This window comes from Perca flavescens, chromosome 18, assembly GCF_004354835.1.
Source record: "Perca flavescens isolate YP-PL-M2 chromosome 18, PFLA_1.0, whole genome shotgun sequence".
Lineage (NCBI taxonomy): Eukaryota > Metazoa > Chordata > Actinopteri > Perciformes > Percidae > Perca > Perca flavescens.
This window is the reverse complement of record NC_041348.1, coordinates 29,569,772-29,586,779: the sequence shown is the minus strand read 5'-3', so window position 1 is coordinate 29,586,779 and position 17,008 is coordinate 29,569,772. Positions and strand designations below refer to the sequence as shown.

General features: G+C 43.8%; 2 protein-coding genes across 5 annotated transcripts in view; both read left to right on the top strand.

Annotated features, from left to right (window-relative positions):
* The window catches only part of cfap61 (cilia and flagella associated protein 61), a 43,060-nt gene extending 30,198 nt beyond the window's left edge, over positions 1–12,862 (top strand). For 2 of the 4 annotated variants that reach the window (XM_028605976.1, XM_028605979.1), the window contains exons 20-25: positions 1,012–1,304; positions 2,327–2,654; positions 5,692–5,774; positions 6,767–6,978; positions 11,146–11,230; positions 11,514–11,938. In XM_028605976.1, coding sequence (XP_028461777.1) covers positions 1,012–1,304; positions 2,327–2,654; positions 5,692–5,774; positions 6,767–6,978; positions 11,146–11,230; positions 11,514–11,672 — 1,160 coding nt within the window. In that variant the 3' untranslated portion in view covers positions 11,673–11,938. Of the gene's footprint in view, positions 1–1,011; positions 1,305–2,326; positions 2,655–5,691; positions 5,775–6,766; positions 6,979–11,145; positions 11,231–11,513; positions 11,939–12,773 lie in introns of those variants that run through there. The other 2 variants (XM_028605978.1, XM_028605980.1) reach the window with 2 other exon arrangements.
* Positions 12,863–15,147: 2,285 nt separating this feature from the next.
* insm1a (insulinoma-associated 1a) lies at positions 15,148–16,536 on the top strand. Its single transcript, XM_028605983.1, has one exon. It carries the CDS (start codon positions 15,148–15,150, stop codon positions 16,480–16,482), a length of 1,335 nt encoding a protein of 444 aa, XP_028461784.1. The 3' UTR covers positions 16,483–16,536.
* Positions 16,537–17,008: the final 472 nt, after the last annotated feature.

The window sequence follows — 17,008 nt, the reverse complement described above, 5'->3', positions numbered from 1 at the left end:
CAAAAACATACCCCTGAGTTTATTAGAATACGTCTCGACACACAGCAATCAAAGGTGAGTTTGATTAGAAGAGATTGTGGCTAGAAAATGTAGATTTTTCTTTCTTTTTGCTGACCAACATTACATGAACTCCAGCACCAACTAAAAAAAACAAGTACATGAGTATGCACAGTATGCACATATAAGTTTCTGATCTCCTTATGTCGCATACATTGGAAATACGACCCTGCTGCTCCAGGCTCTGTGCTTTCCTAAGAGATGAGGAACACATACTCATTTTATAGGAGCTTGTATGTTTGGAAAAAGTTTCTTCTCTGAAGAGTAAACAACGATGGATTTACTCGGGAAGAATACCAAATAGTGTCTAATGCTTTGCAATCACCATTCACTTCCTCTTGATTGTAGAGCGTCTTTTGTATTTAGAACATTACAATTTTGTAAGAAACATTTACTGTGCCTACACTCAGGAGTTACCACAAAACACATTTTTCAGCAAAAGTGTTGTTACTGTAGTGGGTAGTATTCTTCTATTTCTTTTCTTTTTCTCTTTTTCATATTCTTCTATATTATTTAGTCTTGATGATCTGTTATCCATGAACACAAATAACAGCTGAACATCTATCAGGAGGAGATATTGTATGGAACTTAGGAGACTTTTTTTAGTGACTGTAGGGCTGAATATTTCTGGAAGAATGTCCAGGCTGAAATAAATCTTGTATGCCATTATTTACATATATGAAGTATCACATTCAGGCAGAATACTGAAGTCATACTTGCATTGGCATTGGTTCTTTTATCAGAGGGCTTTAAAGAGGTTATTAGCGCTCTCTGCAGAATCTTCATTGTTGTTTGTTTTCTTTGAGAGCTCTGTCAAAGAGAGAGCCGTGTAACTATTTGATATAAATTGCCAATTCCTTGTTTGTGTCTCTGACGGAAAAGACATTGGAGACATTCTGAAAGACTATGAAAACATGCTGCAAATTCCTAAGCTTCTTCCTTGTATCTCTCCAGATAATGCCGTCGTCTATGGAAACAGCATTGATGTCTTCACCACAGTCGAGACTTTGCTTGGCCTCGGCGTCCGGGGGAATCGTATCCATCTAGTCCTTCCACCTCTCGAGCCCGGCAACTCGTGCTTCAGCGACTCTGCCGTGGAGAAGGCTGTGGCGACGGCCATGGAGAAGGCCACGGTCCAGGTCCACCGTAACTGCCTGCTGGCCCAGATGAACAACGGAGAACACCCCGATCCCCTCACATCTGTGTCTTTCACCACCAACGCAGAGCCCCTCCATCTGCGGTGTGGGGTAAGTCAAAGTTTCTGATTTCACTGCTTATCCAGTCCGTCATTAGATCATACAAAAGAACGTGTTCTCCAAATAATGGTGGGTAACTGGGCCAGGGTGTCTGGTGGAGCTGAAAAGCTCACAAACAATTGGCTGAATTCACCAGTGTGTGGCTGTTGGTTGGATGTTAATTTCCCTCCTGGAGGCAGACTGTTTGTCAAGCTCAAAATGATTTTGGTGAGTTTCCCATTTGCATTGTTTCAGACAGTAGAGCTTTCTATTGTGCGGTTATGTGTTGTTGTTTTTTTTATTTCAGGCTAAAATAAAGGCACCCTGCAGATGAGGTCTTGTTGTCTTTATATTATACAACTACTGTGTGAGCTGTTAAACCCTGCAGGTTCCAAAACATTAAAGAACTGCCTTAGCAAATGTTTTTTTTTTTTTTTTTAAAAAAAATTTGTTTGGCCTCAATGATGCACAAAGTGTTTTTGTCAGAAACCCTGAACTGTCGTTTTACAGGGAAGCTCCACAAGGTACTTTTTAACTCTGCTAATAATTTACAACTTGTCCCGCTCTACTTGTCTAATCACAGTTTCAGTTTGCTCAAAGAGCATATCGTCTGTTCTGAAGGTTTCATTTCATCTTCTGGATATACAGAGAAGAGAAGATCAGCAATCCAGTTGACAAACCATCTCAAGAAGGCTAAGAATTAATAGAAGTGGCAACCTTAAATTAGCAGTCTACATTTTCAATGCAACAGATTAAACAAACAAGATTTAACATGATAATTAGTAGTAGTCTTTATGCTAAGCTAAGCTAACTGACTTCTGCAGCTTGATATGAAAGTGGTATGTATTTTCTCATGTAACTCTCAACAAGAAAGTCAATAAGTATAACTATTCCTTTAACAAAGACAGCCAGCCATATAAGGATGAACAGGAACAACAGGAAGTCGGTTTGCGGGAAATGTGATTACACTGAACCTGATCATGAAATCACAAGCAAACAGAAAGCGTACTGATTTCTTCATTTCCTCCTTTCAGGTGTTCATTAATCTCTCCAATAAAGGCGTCGACTTTGACGCCTTCAAGAGCATCAACAACTCTTTCATGGTCTTTGACAGCAGACTCGTCATAAACGCCACTTTCCACACCAGCGATTCAGCCATTTGTGGTGCCGGACCTCTCACCAAATTCTCCCGCTGTTACTACGCAGACGAGTGGTCGCACGCCAACTTCAACTCCAAAGAAGTGGGTTGGGACCTGGCAGCCGTGTTGCTGGCCCTCTTCGATCCAACGCTGGAGCCTGTGGTTGAGCCTCCACCTGAACAGGATCGCCTCATTCCACTGTACAAACAGCCCAAGATTCAAGGTCAGAGTTCAAGTCTGAAAAAAATATATTTAAAGGTCCCATGGCATGAAAATGTCACCCCTAGCCTGCCTATGGTCCCCCAGTCGCTAGAAATGGTGATAGGTGTAAACCGAGCCCTCGGTATCCTGCTCTGCCTTTGAGAAAATTAAAGCTCAGATGGACCAATCAGGAATCTTCCCTTATGTCGTCTTAAGGGGAAAGGTTACCTCCCCTTTCTCTGCTCTGCCAATGGCAAGCTGGTCAAGGCCACACCCCCACCCTCCACCTTGCCCCCTCTCTCTCCTCCTCAATAGCATTTAAAGCTACAGACACAGAAATGGCACATCCTAAGGAAAGCCCATTGTGGGACTGGCTCTAGTGGCTGTCATTCTGCACCAAAGCTGAATTTCGGGAAAGAGACTTCAGATACAGTATTAAGGGACCACTAAGGTCTATATAAAAGAGACTTCAGATACAGTATTAAGGGACCACTAAGGTCTATATAAAAGAGACTTCAGATACAGTATTAGGGGACCACTAAGGTCTATATAAAAGAGACTTCAGATACAGTATTAGGGGACCAGTAAGGTCTATATAAAATAGACTTCAGATACAGTATTAGGGGACCACTAAGGTCTATATAAAAGAGACTTCAGATACAGTATTAGGGGACCACTAAGGTCTATATAAAAGAGACTTCAGATACAGTATTAGGAGACCACTAATAAAGTTTTAAGGGTTGAGTAGTTTTTCTGTCAAATCTGGAACCATTGTATTTGACTTCTGTCCTTCAGTGTTTATGTCCACAGGCTTGTACCTTTGAGTTTTTATCGAAGAACCAGATATTTTTTGAAGACACTTGCAGCCTTGCAGTGGTTGAGACACTCCCGTAAGGTTCTATAGAAAAGCTCAGAGAAGCGGCTGTATTCTGCTCTTTAACGGAGCTTAGACGATTACACAGATGTCCATTTGCAAACCAACCAGTTAGTCTTTGTCCTTGAAGACTTTTCCCTTGTGAAAACTTTGTCCAAGTACGTTTTCTAGTGCAGCATCTTCATCGCCACCTTGTGGTGCTCTAAAAGGGGATTTATGGTTCTGCGGGGGCTGAGAAAAAGAAACCTACGCCGCTGTGAACATTTACACTTGTGTGCGTCGTTCTAGCGTATCTCTTTAAGAGAATACAAGAGCAGGTGTGTTGGGAGTGTGTGGTAGAGCGAGTGAGAGAGTGATGATGATTAGCCTTGGAGCGAGTACTGACTCCACCGATGGAGACTAGGGCTGGGTACCAAACGTCGATACTTTTATGGCACCGGAAAAAATTATTTATCTTTTGGTGCCAAATTTCGGTTTCAAAAGCGCCTGAGCAGCTTACCTGTCCTCTCTGCATATTGACACAGAACGGAGCTGCGACACACACACACACACACACACACACACATACACATACACACGCGGAGAGGTGCGGACGGAGTAAACTGTCTGCAGTTTTGTTGAAGTCACAGAGAGTCACGGTTGGTTTCAAGTGTGGTTACAGTTTTTTAAAACTTCACGCAGACAGCGTTTGCTGCGATGTGATATTAATGGCGAGCCGAAAGCGGTTGCGGTGCTGTTGACGTTACACTTCCTCTTAGACAAGCAGGCACAACTGTGGTTTCTCTGCCCTGATGACTGACTGACAGGCTGAGGCACTTTTAATAGTGTTACTCTGAGTGAGCAGTTTTATCAGAGTTTTTCAATTTTGATAACCGTTTTGATTCACAATTAAGGTTGAAAATAAAAGCTTTGTTTTTAGATTATTTTTGTTGACGTCAAAATGGATTTTAAAACATATAGTATCGAAAAAAAGTATCGTTAGGAACCGGCATCGAAACTGAGGTATCGAAATTGGCACCGGATCGAAAGATTTTGAACGCTACCCAGCCCTAATGGAGACGGAGAAACAAAGTGTCTCTCCTGTGCTTTCTGACCACGGTCGGACCCTCTGCTCGATTTCCCTGAGGCCAGAGGGTAGACTGTCTCCCACACAGCGGATGACACACTTTTTCATCTTTTGTATTGATCATTTAACCAGGAGAATGAATGAGAATGAATAGGACTTCTAAAACCCTTGACAACATATTTAGTAGGTTCACATAAAAATAAATTCCTTCTATTCATCAGCAGATCTAAGGTTTTCGTAAGTTTTCAGGGTCTGTCAGTTTAGCTCAATACTCTTCCCTGCGTCCTTTCTCTTGTTTTGTCCATGTTTTTGTCTGCTTTTATCTGTGAGAATTCGCACTGCCAATATTTTGTCATTATGTTTTTGTGACACATTTTCCAATCTTTCACCCACTCACTACCGATGTTATTGTGGCAGACACTCAAACCATAGCTGGGCTCCGTGTATTCACGGAGTAACCAAGGCCACTCCGCAGGTTACATAAACAGCAGACATAAACAGCAGCCACTCTGCTTCGCCCTTTTCACGGAGATAAAACACACATGAACTTTTCACTGAGAGCGGAGATGCCGTTTCATCCCCCGCTATCAGAGTTCATTGCCTCAGCTTTGTTTTCCTCTGTGGGTGGATGTTAACAGCGAGATGCATGTTATGATGCATATGCTGTTGTCCCAGTTTTGATGCCAGTGTATGTTTCACCACTGAAACTCATCTCTTAACAAGGACACCACGTTTAGGAAAATATTTTCAGAATTTTCGCATTTCAGTGGCAATGTGCTCACCTTTTCTTATTGTAAAGTAGGTCTGCAACTACTAACTATATTTCTTAATATCCATTTAGTCTACACAATATCAGAAAACAATGAAAGGTTATGAAAGGTCATAACTATTCAGAATATAATACCTTGTATTCTATACAGAATACAAGGTGGCATCTTAAAATGTATGTTTTGTGCAACCAACAGTTCAAATTCTAAGATCCTCAATTTATTTACATGATATAAAACTGAGTAAAGTGACTCTAACATCTTGATGGATTCCTGTATCCTATTAAAGCATGAGTTATATGAACCCCATCACACCTTAATCCTCATCAGGTGGTGTCCCTCTCTTCATCAGGTGGGAAGCTGCCTGGAGGATATAACTACCTGCACTTTACAAAACCGTCCGCCACCAACCAGACCGGTCCTGTTGTTAAACTTGTAAGTTTTTACTGTCCAACAAATCTGTCGGTTAGTTTTTCTCTGGTTTGCACACAGTCTGACTCGATTCCACATATCTCAAATCCTGCTTCCCCAAATGTGAATTGATCTGCCTCTGAAAATAATCCCTAATAATTTTACTTTTTCCTCCTGTTTTAGTAATGTTTGCTAAGTGACCAGTTGTTTTAAAAATACTGGGTCTTTTATTTTTATTATATGGAAATATATATTTGTGATAAGCCTGCAAAATATGAGCAAAATATGTCATACCGTTGTTCAATATCGCTTTAACGATATTACTTCTCTTTTTATTTTTTTATTTTTTTTAAGATTATTTTTTGGGGCATTTTAGGCCTTTATTGTGATAGGACAGCTGAAGATGTGAAAGGGAAGAGAGAGGGGGAATGACATGCAGCAAAGGGCAGCAGGTCGGAGTCGAACCAGCTGCGTCGAGCGTAAACCTTTACATGTGAGCGCTCACTCTACCAACTGAGCTATTTGGGCGCCCGACGATATTACTTATCTTAATTACTTAAATAAACCAAAATTAAAGGGTTCTCAGTTTTACCTTTCTCCTGCTTTCTGCCGTCACAGCTCTAATCTGTGACACATTTTTGAAGATGCATGTCTTCAGTGAGAACCAGAGCCACCGACGCTGTAGGGAAGTCTGAAAAGATTTTTTTGTGTTTTGATGTGATTGGAGGACAAAAACAAAATAGGTGGCCGGGTTCCCTCAGTGGGTAGAGCAGGCGCACATATACTTGGAGGTTTATGCCTCGACGCAGAGGTCCAGGGTTCTAGTCCAACCTGTGACAATTTTCTGCATGTCTTCCCTCTCTCTCTCTCTCTCTCTCTCTCCCCTTTCTCACCTTGCTGTCCTGTCAGGACAATAAATAGAATATTGCAGCCTTATCCTTTTAAAGGGTGTAGGCACTGACCTAGGCAGTATCACGTTATTAATACAAGTCAAACACGTTCTCTCAATAAAAAAGTTACAGGACAGCGGCATCATGACCGGACGAGTGGAGACGGGGAACTACTTCTGTATACATCTCGACTGCAACGAGCTAGTGGAGGCGCTCACCTGTTTCTCCCTGAAGCCCCTCCCGGTCTCCAATTACCTGAGTCTGTACGGGAAACACCAGCAGCTGCTGGGCCAGCTGTCCAACCTCTACCACCAGGGCCTGATCCCAGACCTGTACAGGTGGGAGAGAGGAGGACACTATCTATTTACAAATGTCTACATACATATTGAAAGTATCTAGTCAGTGTATCCATTTCTCAACATAAAATCCGTCTGGTTAAACTGGTTTATTAAAACTTTTGTAGTTTGGCAGTAATGTTACCAGTTATAATAACAACAACACAATACTCACAAGTTATTTAAGTCAGTACAGTGGGGGAAATAAGTATTTGACCCCTTGCTGATTTTGCAGGTTTGCCCACTTACAAAGAATGCAAAAATCTACAATTGTAATCATATGTACATTCTAACAGTGAAAGACAGAATCCCAAAGAAAATTCCAGAAAATCACATCATATGAATTTATTAAAATTGATAACCATCTGATGAGGAAAAACAAGTATTTGACCCCCTGGACAAACAGCAAGTATTCTGGCTCCTACAAGCCAGTTAGTCTTTCTTTAAGACACAGCCCCAATCCGAACCAATTATCTACATCAAATACACCTGCCTCACCTCGTTACCTGTATAAAAGACACCTGTCAACACCCAAACAACCAGCATCCAACATCACCACCATGGGCAAGACCAAAGAGCTTTCTACGGACATCAGGGACAAGATTGTTGATCTGCACAAGGCTGGGATGGGCTACAAGAGAATCGGAAAGCAACTTGGACAGAAAAGATCAACTGTCGGTGCAGTTATCAGGAAATGGAAGAAGCACCACACCACCGCCAACCTCCCTCGGTCTGGGCCTCCACACAAGATCTTGCCTCGTGGGGTGTCCCTGATCATGCGAACGGTGAGGAATCATCCCAAAACCACAAGGGGGGAACTGATGAATCAACTGAAGGCAGCTGGGACCACAGTTACAAAAGAAACGGTTGGTAACACACTACGCCGTCATGGATTGAAATCCTGCAGCGCACGCAAGGTCCCCCTGCTCAAGAAGAAACATGTACAGGCCCGCATGAAGTTCACCATTCACCACCTGGACGACTCAGAAGAGGCCTGGAAGAAGGTGATGTGGTCAGATGAGACCAAAATAGAACTTTTGGCCTCAACTCAACTCGTCGTGTTTGGAGGGCAAAGAACACCGAGTACAACCCAAAGAACACCATCCCCACCGTCAAGCATGGTGGTGGCAACATCATGCTTTGGGGTGCTTTTCAGCCAAGGGGACGGGACAACTCCATCGTATTGAGGGGAGGATGGACGGGGCCATGTATCGTGGAATTCTGGACCGACATCTCCTTCCCTCAGTGAGAGAGCTGAAGATGGGTCGAGGATGGGTGTTTCAGCACGACAACGACCCTAAGCACACCGCCAAAGCAACAAAAGAGTGGCTGAAGAAGAAGCACATCAAGGTTCTGGAGTGGCCTAGCCAGTCTCCAGACCTGAATCCGATTTGAAAATCTTTGGAGGGAGCTTAAAATTGAGTTGCCAGGCGACAACCTCGGAACCTGAATGATTTGGAGGCTGTCTGCAGGGAGGAGGGCCAACATCCCCTTGAAATGTGCACAAACCTTGTCACCAACTATAAAAACCGTTTGACATCTGTGCTGGCCAATAATGGCTTTTCTACAAAATATTAACATGCTGTTTGTCCAGGGGGTCAAATACTTGTTTTTCCTCATCAGATGGTTATCAATTTTAATAAATTCATATGATGTGATTTTCTGGAATTTTCTTTGGGATTCTGTCTTTCACTGTTAGAATGTACATATGATTACAATTGTAGATTTTTGCATTCTTTGTAAGTGGGCAAACCTGCAAAATCAGCAAGGGGTCAAATACTTATTTCCCCCACTGTAGTCTTAGACAGAACTAGTCAACGTTGTGCAACAGAGGGATTTAGAAGTCTGTTTGATATCAGACTAGTAGTTTGATCTAAGCTGTCGTCAATGTCTGTCTTTGTTAACCCAGCCCTTGGGAACATGGTGCTGCAAAGAACTTTGATTGGACACAAAACACAGATTTTAAACTAACCAGCAGTTTATCCAGATTATCGTAAACACTTAATTTGGAGAAATAAATCAAACTTAAAGTGGGCACACCTTAAAGGTCCCATGTCATGCTCATGCATGTCATGTTTTGATACTTTCACAGCATTTGTATAGCACGTCAACCTGCTTTATAATAAACAAATAAAAAAACATTGCACTGGAAAGTCTGGAAACTGTGATGGATGTTTGCAGCAGACAGTTTGGGTCACAATTCTACGGTTTGACTAGCCTGGGGGTTTGTTTACAAAGGAATAAGGGAAAAAACTACAAAAATAATATTATCTTTTTACAGAAGTCTTTTATTAGCTTCAATAACTCAGGAGGTAAACAACTTGTAGTACAACAGACCTGCAGGAATGATTGGTATGTTTTGTTGTCAACACACAGCTTCACCAAATTGATATTCTCTGCACTGTTATTTGGTTTTGTCCGGTGTTTGCCAGTTCCTTCCGGCCTCTATAGTAGTACAATTTTATTTATTCACTTCTGCACAATACACGCTGTTGTTTTTTCCTCTGATTTTGGTACCACAAAGTAACCGATGGCATGTGGTAAGGATTTTTTTTTAAATAGCTGTTTTCCTACCTAACTTCTGTATGAAAACGAGCCACTTCCACCGTTTTTTTTGAAGCAAATTTTAGTCTGAGAAAGGAAATGTTTTGTTTTTTGAGAAAGCTGCAGGTAGTGAAACTTCCCATCATTCATCTGCTGACTGATGACCTCACACTTCAAAATAACACATAAGTGTGTGTGTGTGTGTGTGTGTGTGTGTGTGTGTGTGTGTGTGTCAGTCAGCGGGTGACCTGCTTTTGAGGTTTCAACACAAATGACCCCCAGATATGGACGTCTATTGTCCCCCGCCTCCTAATCTGTTTATGCAGCTCCCCAATCTGTCTTTGTGGCCGGGACGAGACAAAGCCGGAGCCTCCCCGCTGCAGAGACAGATTCCTCGTCACGCTGCTCACTCAGCTGACTCGTAAAGTCATTGTGGAGGCTGATGGAGCATCGTGAGCCGTTAAAATCATTGATTGACCGTGTGGCAGCGGTGGCTCTTTCAGCCAATACAGTTTAGTGTGGCTTCTGTGTGTTTAGTTCCTTGGCTGTTATTTAAAGGGTCAATTCACCCAAATTACACCGTTTCTGTCTTACCTCTTGTGGTGTCTATCTATGCACACAGACAGTGGTGGAAGAAATACTTTTTGTTCTAATACGCAAATCTATTTAGTTTTACGGACTTTTCTCTAATCTTTGCCTTTTTTGTGAAATATTTGAGAGTTCGACGTCTTTGGGCCTTTAACAGTTTTTTTCAAATGAAAGAATGTGAGAAGTTAAGAGGGGAAATGTTTCCATGGTGGAGTTGATAACAACTCCAAGACATCTGAAACATGACGAGGAGCCTAAAATGCTTTTTTATTAATGCTTTAATAATGCAATTTATTATATGGATTTTAAAGGTCCTATGACATGCCTTGGTGCAGAATTACAGCTACTAGAGCCAGTCCCACAATGAGCTTTCCTCAGGATGTGCCATTTCTGTGTCTGTAGCTTTCAATGCTATTGAGGAGGAGAGGGGGGGGGCAAGGTGGAGGGTGGGGGTGTGGCCTTGACCAACTGCCATGCTTCGCTTGTTTTCAAGCCATGATGTCTCTCTCTCTCTCATGGGTGGGCCAAATTCTCTGGGCGGGCAAAGCAGAGAAAGGGGAGGTAACCTTTCCCCTTATGACGTCATAAAGAGAAGATTCCAGATCGGCCCATCTGAGCTTTCATTTTCTCAAAGGCAGAGCAGGATACCCAGGGCTCAGTTTACACCTATCGCCATTTCTAGCCACTGGGGGACCATAGGCAGGCTTGGGGAACTCACATTAATGTTAAAAAAAAAACTCATAAAGTGAAATTGTCACGCCATGGCACCTTTTAAATGTAAAATCTTTATCTTAAAAGAAACTAAAGATGGCAAATAAATGTATTGTAGTAAAAAGTTCAGTATTTGTCCTGCATGCAGTTGATTACAATTATAAAGATAGCTTAAAATGTGAATAACCCAAGTATAGTACCTCAAAATTGTTCCTAAATACAGAACTTGAATGTGATTATGTTTAGAGGTTCTTTCTACAGAGGAACGTGGTTTATTGAAGTCTTACAACAGTGTAGGAAAAACTTGAATGTTTGTCTCTCCTGCAGATTCTTCAGACAGAGCTGGTGTTTGGCCATTTTTCACGACAGATTCTCCGACTTTGAGCAGGAGCTTCAGCAGATCTCAACCGCAGTTAGTACTTTTATTTTAATCTCAAATTATCAAGCTTGATCCGGCTGACCTTTCTGTCTTTCTGTCTTTCTTTAATTAAAAAATGTGACATGTACAGTATGTCTGGAACAAAATTACATTGATAAATGGCTGAAAAGAATTTGAAAACCTATGTCAAATATATAATGGCAGGCCTGCCTTGGCAGTCTAAGCAGGTGGAAAAAGTTGTGAAGAATAGTTATTTTAAGCGACATAAACATGTAACCGTAATAATCTCTCTGTGTTCAACTCTGTGTCGCTGCAGGACAAGCAGTGGAGCGAGCAGTCCATGGACTCAGACGTCCCCCCTCAGGACAGATTCCAAGATGCTCAGAGTCAAGCGGCTCTGAGAAGCAGCGCTGTGAAATATCTGACCTACAACCGAAACCTGCTGCCCATGTTCGCCTGCCGCGGACAGCTGTGACATCACGCGTGACCTCGCCAAGTTAACGAAGCTTTTTAACCCCAATAAATGCTTTTTAAAATCATTATTGTCATTCAAAAGCTCTGTTCACATTCGCAATAAACACACTGTGCGTGTCTACCAAAAATGCTAAATGTATTTCATTCCTCATAAAGCTTTTGCAAAGCCAATTATTTTTTTAATGTTTTCAATCCGGCGTTGTTCACATCCATGTTTGCCTCCTCGGTGCCTTTGTTGGCACATTGCTGCTGTTTCTATTTATGTTCACCAACTGTCGATCATCAGGAAGGTTTAGCTCTTAGGTTTAGGGTTGGGGGGGGGGTCAAGTTGCATCGTGGGTAATGTAGGCGCCATGTTTTGACATGGAAGAAGGATGTGTGGCGTCAAAAAGACAATATCTCTGGTTCGGCTTCGTCAATTTTAATCATTTTTCTGTCCATCGTGAGTTTGATGATGTTAAGGGAGCGTGATATAAATCAGCAGGTTGCTCTTTTAATGCAGACATCAGATTGATATCGTTCTTCTCTAACTCTTGTTGTGAAAGGAAATGAGCATTATTTTCCAAGAATGAATTATTCATACGTGGCCCTCACAGGGCAGCGATGCTTCAAACATGATGATCGTATAGGAATATGAAGCATTTCTGTAGATTTAACTACCCAACAGTATATAAAGGAGTCAAAATGAGCACAACCTTAAACATCTAATATAAGCAGGAAAATGCAACAAACGCATTAATGCAGCAGTGATATTAATCCAGAAACATCCAGTAGAAGAGGAAAACACTGACAGGGTAACCTTTTACTGCATTGTGCTGAAAATACTTTTACTCAAGCAAGGTTTTGAATGCTTCTACTGCAGTAAAGGATCTGAATACTTCTTCCACTGCTGTTAAAGTCACTGAAAGATTCTTTGATATGTCAAGTCCTTTTGATTTGTTCCTTAATTTGATCAAATTAAGAACTTTTTTTTTCTCATGTACACGTAAAATTGTCTTAGCTCCTTACTTTGATGTTCATCTGAGTACTGGGAACTGCATAGAAAATAGTTTAATACAAGTAAAATGAGAAAATCTGACTCCTCTGTTTTGTATTTCCACAGACCTCTCTACTCCATAATGTGCCAACTGTAACTGTGAGTATGACTCTACAGCAGCGTGACCAATCGCGGCTCGTATAGCGGCTGGAGATGAAAGCTTTTTGGGGGGAGGAGGAGAAGGAGGGGGAGAATGGAGGGTGGAGGGTGTCACTCTACAGCTGTATGCTAATGAGGCTGAGCTGAAGCCTGTCCGGAAAATAACCGCACACACAACAACATATGTCTGCACCTACAAACAACCCCCAGGCTGAGAGAAACACACACACACACTGCTGGTGTTCACATATAAAGTCACATATTATAGGATAAAAACAACCAGATTATCCTGAATTCCTCCTGTGTAGGGATTTTTTTTAAGATACAATAAAAATCCAAGATAAGATTAAAGGGACTCGTATCATTAGTGGTGTTTAGCTTCGAGTTATTAGTCCCAAGTTACCTGATAGTTTTCTTTTTGTGTATTTTATCTGTTCAAATTGCATTATATGTGGTTTCAAAAAGCATTGTGAGCATTGTTTATTATATAGTTTTAAAACACGTTTTCACAAACTAAATTAAATGTTTTTTTATTATCTCTTATTGAGTCCTGAAAGTCAAAACGGATCAGAGATCAACTTGTTTCAGGAATTTTGTGTAAATTAGTATCCTAAGCTTGAAATACAAGACAGAAAATGAATCAAGTAAAATCACTGTTGTCGATTCAGGGAAATTCAATAATTCCCTCAATAATGGACAAAAGGTGTCTGGTGAGTGTTTTTACTTCAGAGGAAACTAAATTTGAAAGCACAAACCCATGGAAAATGGAGGAAAAAGGCAAGAATTTTAGGCAATTATGATGAGATAACAGTAGCATTTGGGTGGAACTTGATTGTATTTCAGTTCCGAGTTTGAACATCCTAACTAGTCAAACTGATCCTGAGCTCAACGGTGAGACATCAACTGAAACCTGCTGCTTTCCATCAACACGCTGAATTCTGCGTGCGCACAACTCTTGACTTAATTTTAAACCTTTTAGAGCTCAGCACCGACCCTGATCACATCCCATCATCCCTCACGGTGGAGGACAGACTCATATCCGACTGACCGGGTCATATCTGACCTGCAGGAATTGGGTTTGCTGTGTTTTAACTTGCAGATAATCTCGGTTTGCCCCATTTGGTGACACAGAAAAAGCGCACTGATTACGCCCAACACGCGCCGACGGTATCTGGGGGCCAGATTGCTTTTGGGGGCCCCCACTACTTCTTTCCCCCCCTCAACTGTGCAATTTCCTTTTCAATCGCGGCGGGTCTACAGATTGCACAAGCGAAGCCATTGTGATGCAAAGCAGGAAACCCTCCTCTCGCTATTAATTATTTATGCGCAAAATGACGGATTCATATGTCCGGAGTTAACTGTCACGCCAGCGCACATTCTGCCGGGTCACGGGGGTTTGCCGTTTGGTTATGAAGTTGGTCGAATTTAATTCCATCATTCAGTGCGTAAAAGCAGGTTTAAAATCTTTTTTTGGGGATCTTTAGTTGTCCTGGAAAGTCTTTAAATGTCTTGAATTCTAAAATCTGAGCCCCAAATCCTGCACAGTCCTGATAAACGGTTCAATCATGTGTTCTGAAAATCTGTCTTAAACGCGAGCTCATACATATTAACTTTAATTTAGAAAAATTGGTTCTAAATTTCCGTCTTAACTTTTTCTGCGCCTTCCCTCTCTGGAGCTGAATTTCAAGATTTCAGTTCTACATTTTCCACTTTTACTCATTGTTTTTTTTCTAATCACTTCTTCTTGACATCGTTTATGTGGACGGATGTCTCCTTCTTGAACAAATCAGAGCCCCCCACCCCACCCAACAGAGACACACAAAGCCGGGGCACGTGTAGATTTCTTTACAGACGCATCAGACCGTAAAAGTAGGAGGCTCCTGGCGTGTGCCCGGGTCGTGTGTGTGTGTGTGTGTGTGTGTGTGTGTGTGTGTGTGTGTGTGTGTGTGTGTGTGTGTGTGTGTGCGTGCGCGCGCGTGAAGTACAATAAAACCCTCAGGTACATCTGCTTTGCAATCTGCACACCCCCACCCCTCATGCATCAGCCTCCCCATCTTCCCGCACCCACTCCCCAAATCCACTGGGAGAACTCGGCTCCTTCTGATTGGTCGGGGATGAGTCAACGAGGGGGGGGACGGGAACAATGTCATCATGTCGCTTTAAAAAGAGTGCAGCTATGTTGTGGTGAAAGCACCTCGGGAGGACAACATAGGATCAATAGCAGCAGGAAACGACAACAAAAAGACGCATCAGATGTTTCTGCCCGCGCGCGGCTGAAAGTGGATTTCTTCTCCCCCGCAGCAGCGTCCAAAGTGCCTTCAGCTCTCCGTCCAGCGTTAACATGCCGAGAGGATTTTTGGTGAAAAGGAACAAGAAACCAAACCCGGTGTCCTACCGGGTTCGCTCCGAGGAAGAGGAAGCGGAGCAAACAGCGCTGCCGCTGCCGCCCTCCTGCGCGCCTCTCGCCCACATCCCGGTGCGCGCACAGACGCCGACGCCCACCTGCGGTGCTGCTGCCACGGCACCGGAGCATGTAGCCAGACCGGTGCAATTCGGGAACCCGGAGGCGGTGTACCAGGCGCTCTACAGCCCCACCCGCCCCGTGAGCCACGACTACGACCGCTCCTACTTCGAGAGACGCTTCAACCTCGGATCGCCGGTTTCCGCGGAGTCTTTCCCCGCACCGGCAGCGCTCCCCGCGTCGGACCACCTCTTCGCCCCGGTGGACCTGAAAATCGGCTCCAGCAACAGCAACCGCACCGAAGCCAGCGCCGCATCCACCGCGACGCTCCCTACCACCGCCCGTACCAAACGGCCGTCCAGCGACACCGAGCGCAAAGGCAAACCGCAGTCCAAGAAAACCAAAGCTATCCGGAAACTGCACTTTGAGGATGATGTCACCACGTCCCCGGTCCTCGGACTCAAGATTAAAGAGGCTCCGGTGGACCAGAAGCCTTCCAGACCGCAGCAGCCCGGAGGTGGGGACAACGTCCCGCTGGGGGAGTTCGTGTGCCAGCTGTGCCGCGAGGCGTACGCGGACCCGTTGGCTCTGGCGCAGCACAAGTGCTCCAGGATAGTCCGGGTCGAGTACAGGTGTCCTGAGTGCGACAAGGTGTTCAGCTGCCCGGCTAACCTCGCCTCGCACCGGCGGTGGCACAAACCGAAGCCGCCGCAGAGCGCATCCTCCGGCGGGCAACACTTGGAGAGCGACAACAAGGCGGCTGGCTCCGGTAAGACGGCGCCGGATGAAGCCAAGGATACTAGCGACAGGGACACACCCAGCCCCGGGCCGTCCGAGTCCGGCTCAGAGGAAGGGCTGTATGATTGTAATCACTGTGGGAAAAAGTTTAAGCGCCAAGCGTACCTGCGGAAGCACCTCGCGTCCCAGCACAGCTCCCCAAAGCCGGCAGAGGACGAGGACGAGCAGAGCCCGGCCCCGCTAAACCTGAGCGCCTCCGCCTGCCACATGTGTCCGGTCTGCGGGGAGAACTTCTCCAACAGAGGCAGCCAGGAGCGGCACATCCGCCTGCTGCACTCCTCGCAGGTCTACCCGTGCAAATACTGCCCCGCCGTGTTCTACAGCTCCCCGGGACTCACCAGACACATCAACAAATGCCACCCGTCCGAGAACCGGCAGGTGATCCTGCTGCAGATGCCGCTCCGCCCCGCCTGCTGATCCGGGAATAAAAGTCTGCTGCTTTCACTGTCAGATAACAAGCCTTGTGTCCCTGAGAGGATTTTAGGGTCACACTGCAAAAATATCCGTTTGAAAAAAAGAAGAAGCTTGGGTTCCTAAAAATCATTTTGTTCATTTATTTTTTTAAATCAATGGGGGGGGGGGGCATACATGGCACTTTGGTGAGAAGCTGTAACTCTGGTTGACTTCACTGTTATTGGGAGGGATTTATTTTCTCTCCAGTTTCAATTATTAACAAAAAAACACTAACTTCTTTTAACAATCGGCCATTTTCTTTTTTTTGTCTTATTTTGGGACGTTGATGCACAAATCACAAAAGAAAAAAAAGAGGAATTTTTTTTAGGCATGTTTTGACAACCCATTGAAGTAGAAGAAGAACCGGAAGGATATATATTTTTTTTTTGCAATGTTAACTCCTACAGCAAACAACGTGGCTCCCATGCACCATATGTGTAGAGGTCAGAGGTCAGCCGCTCACCTGCAGCTGGCAGGGATTCAGTGCCTT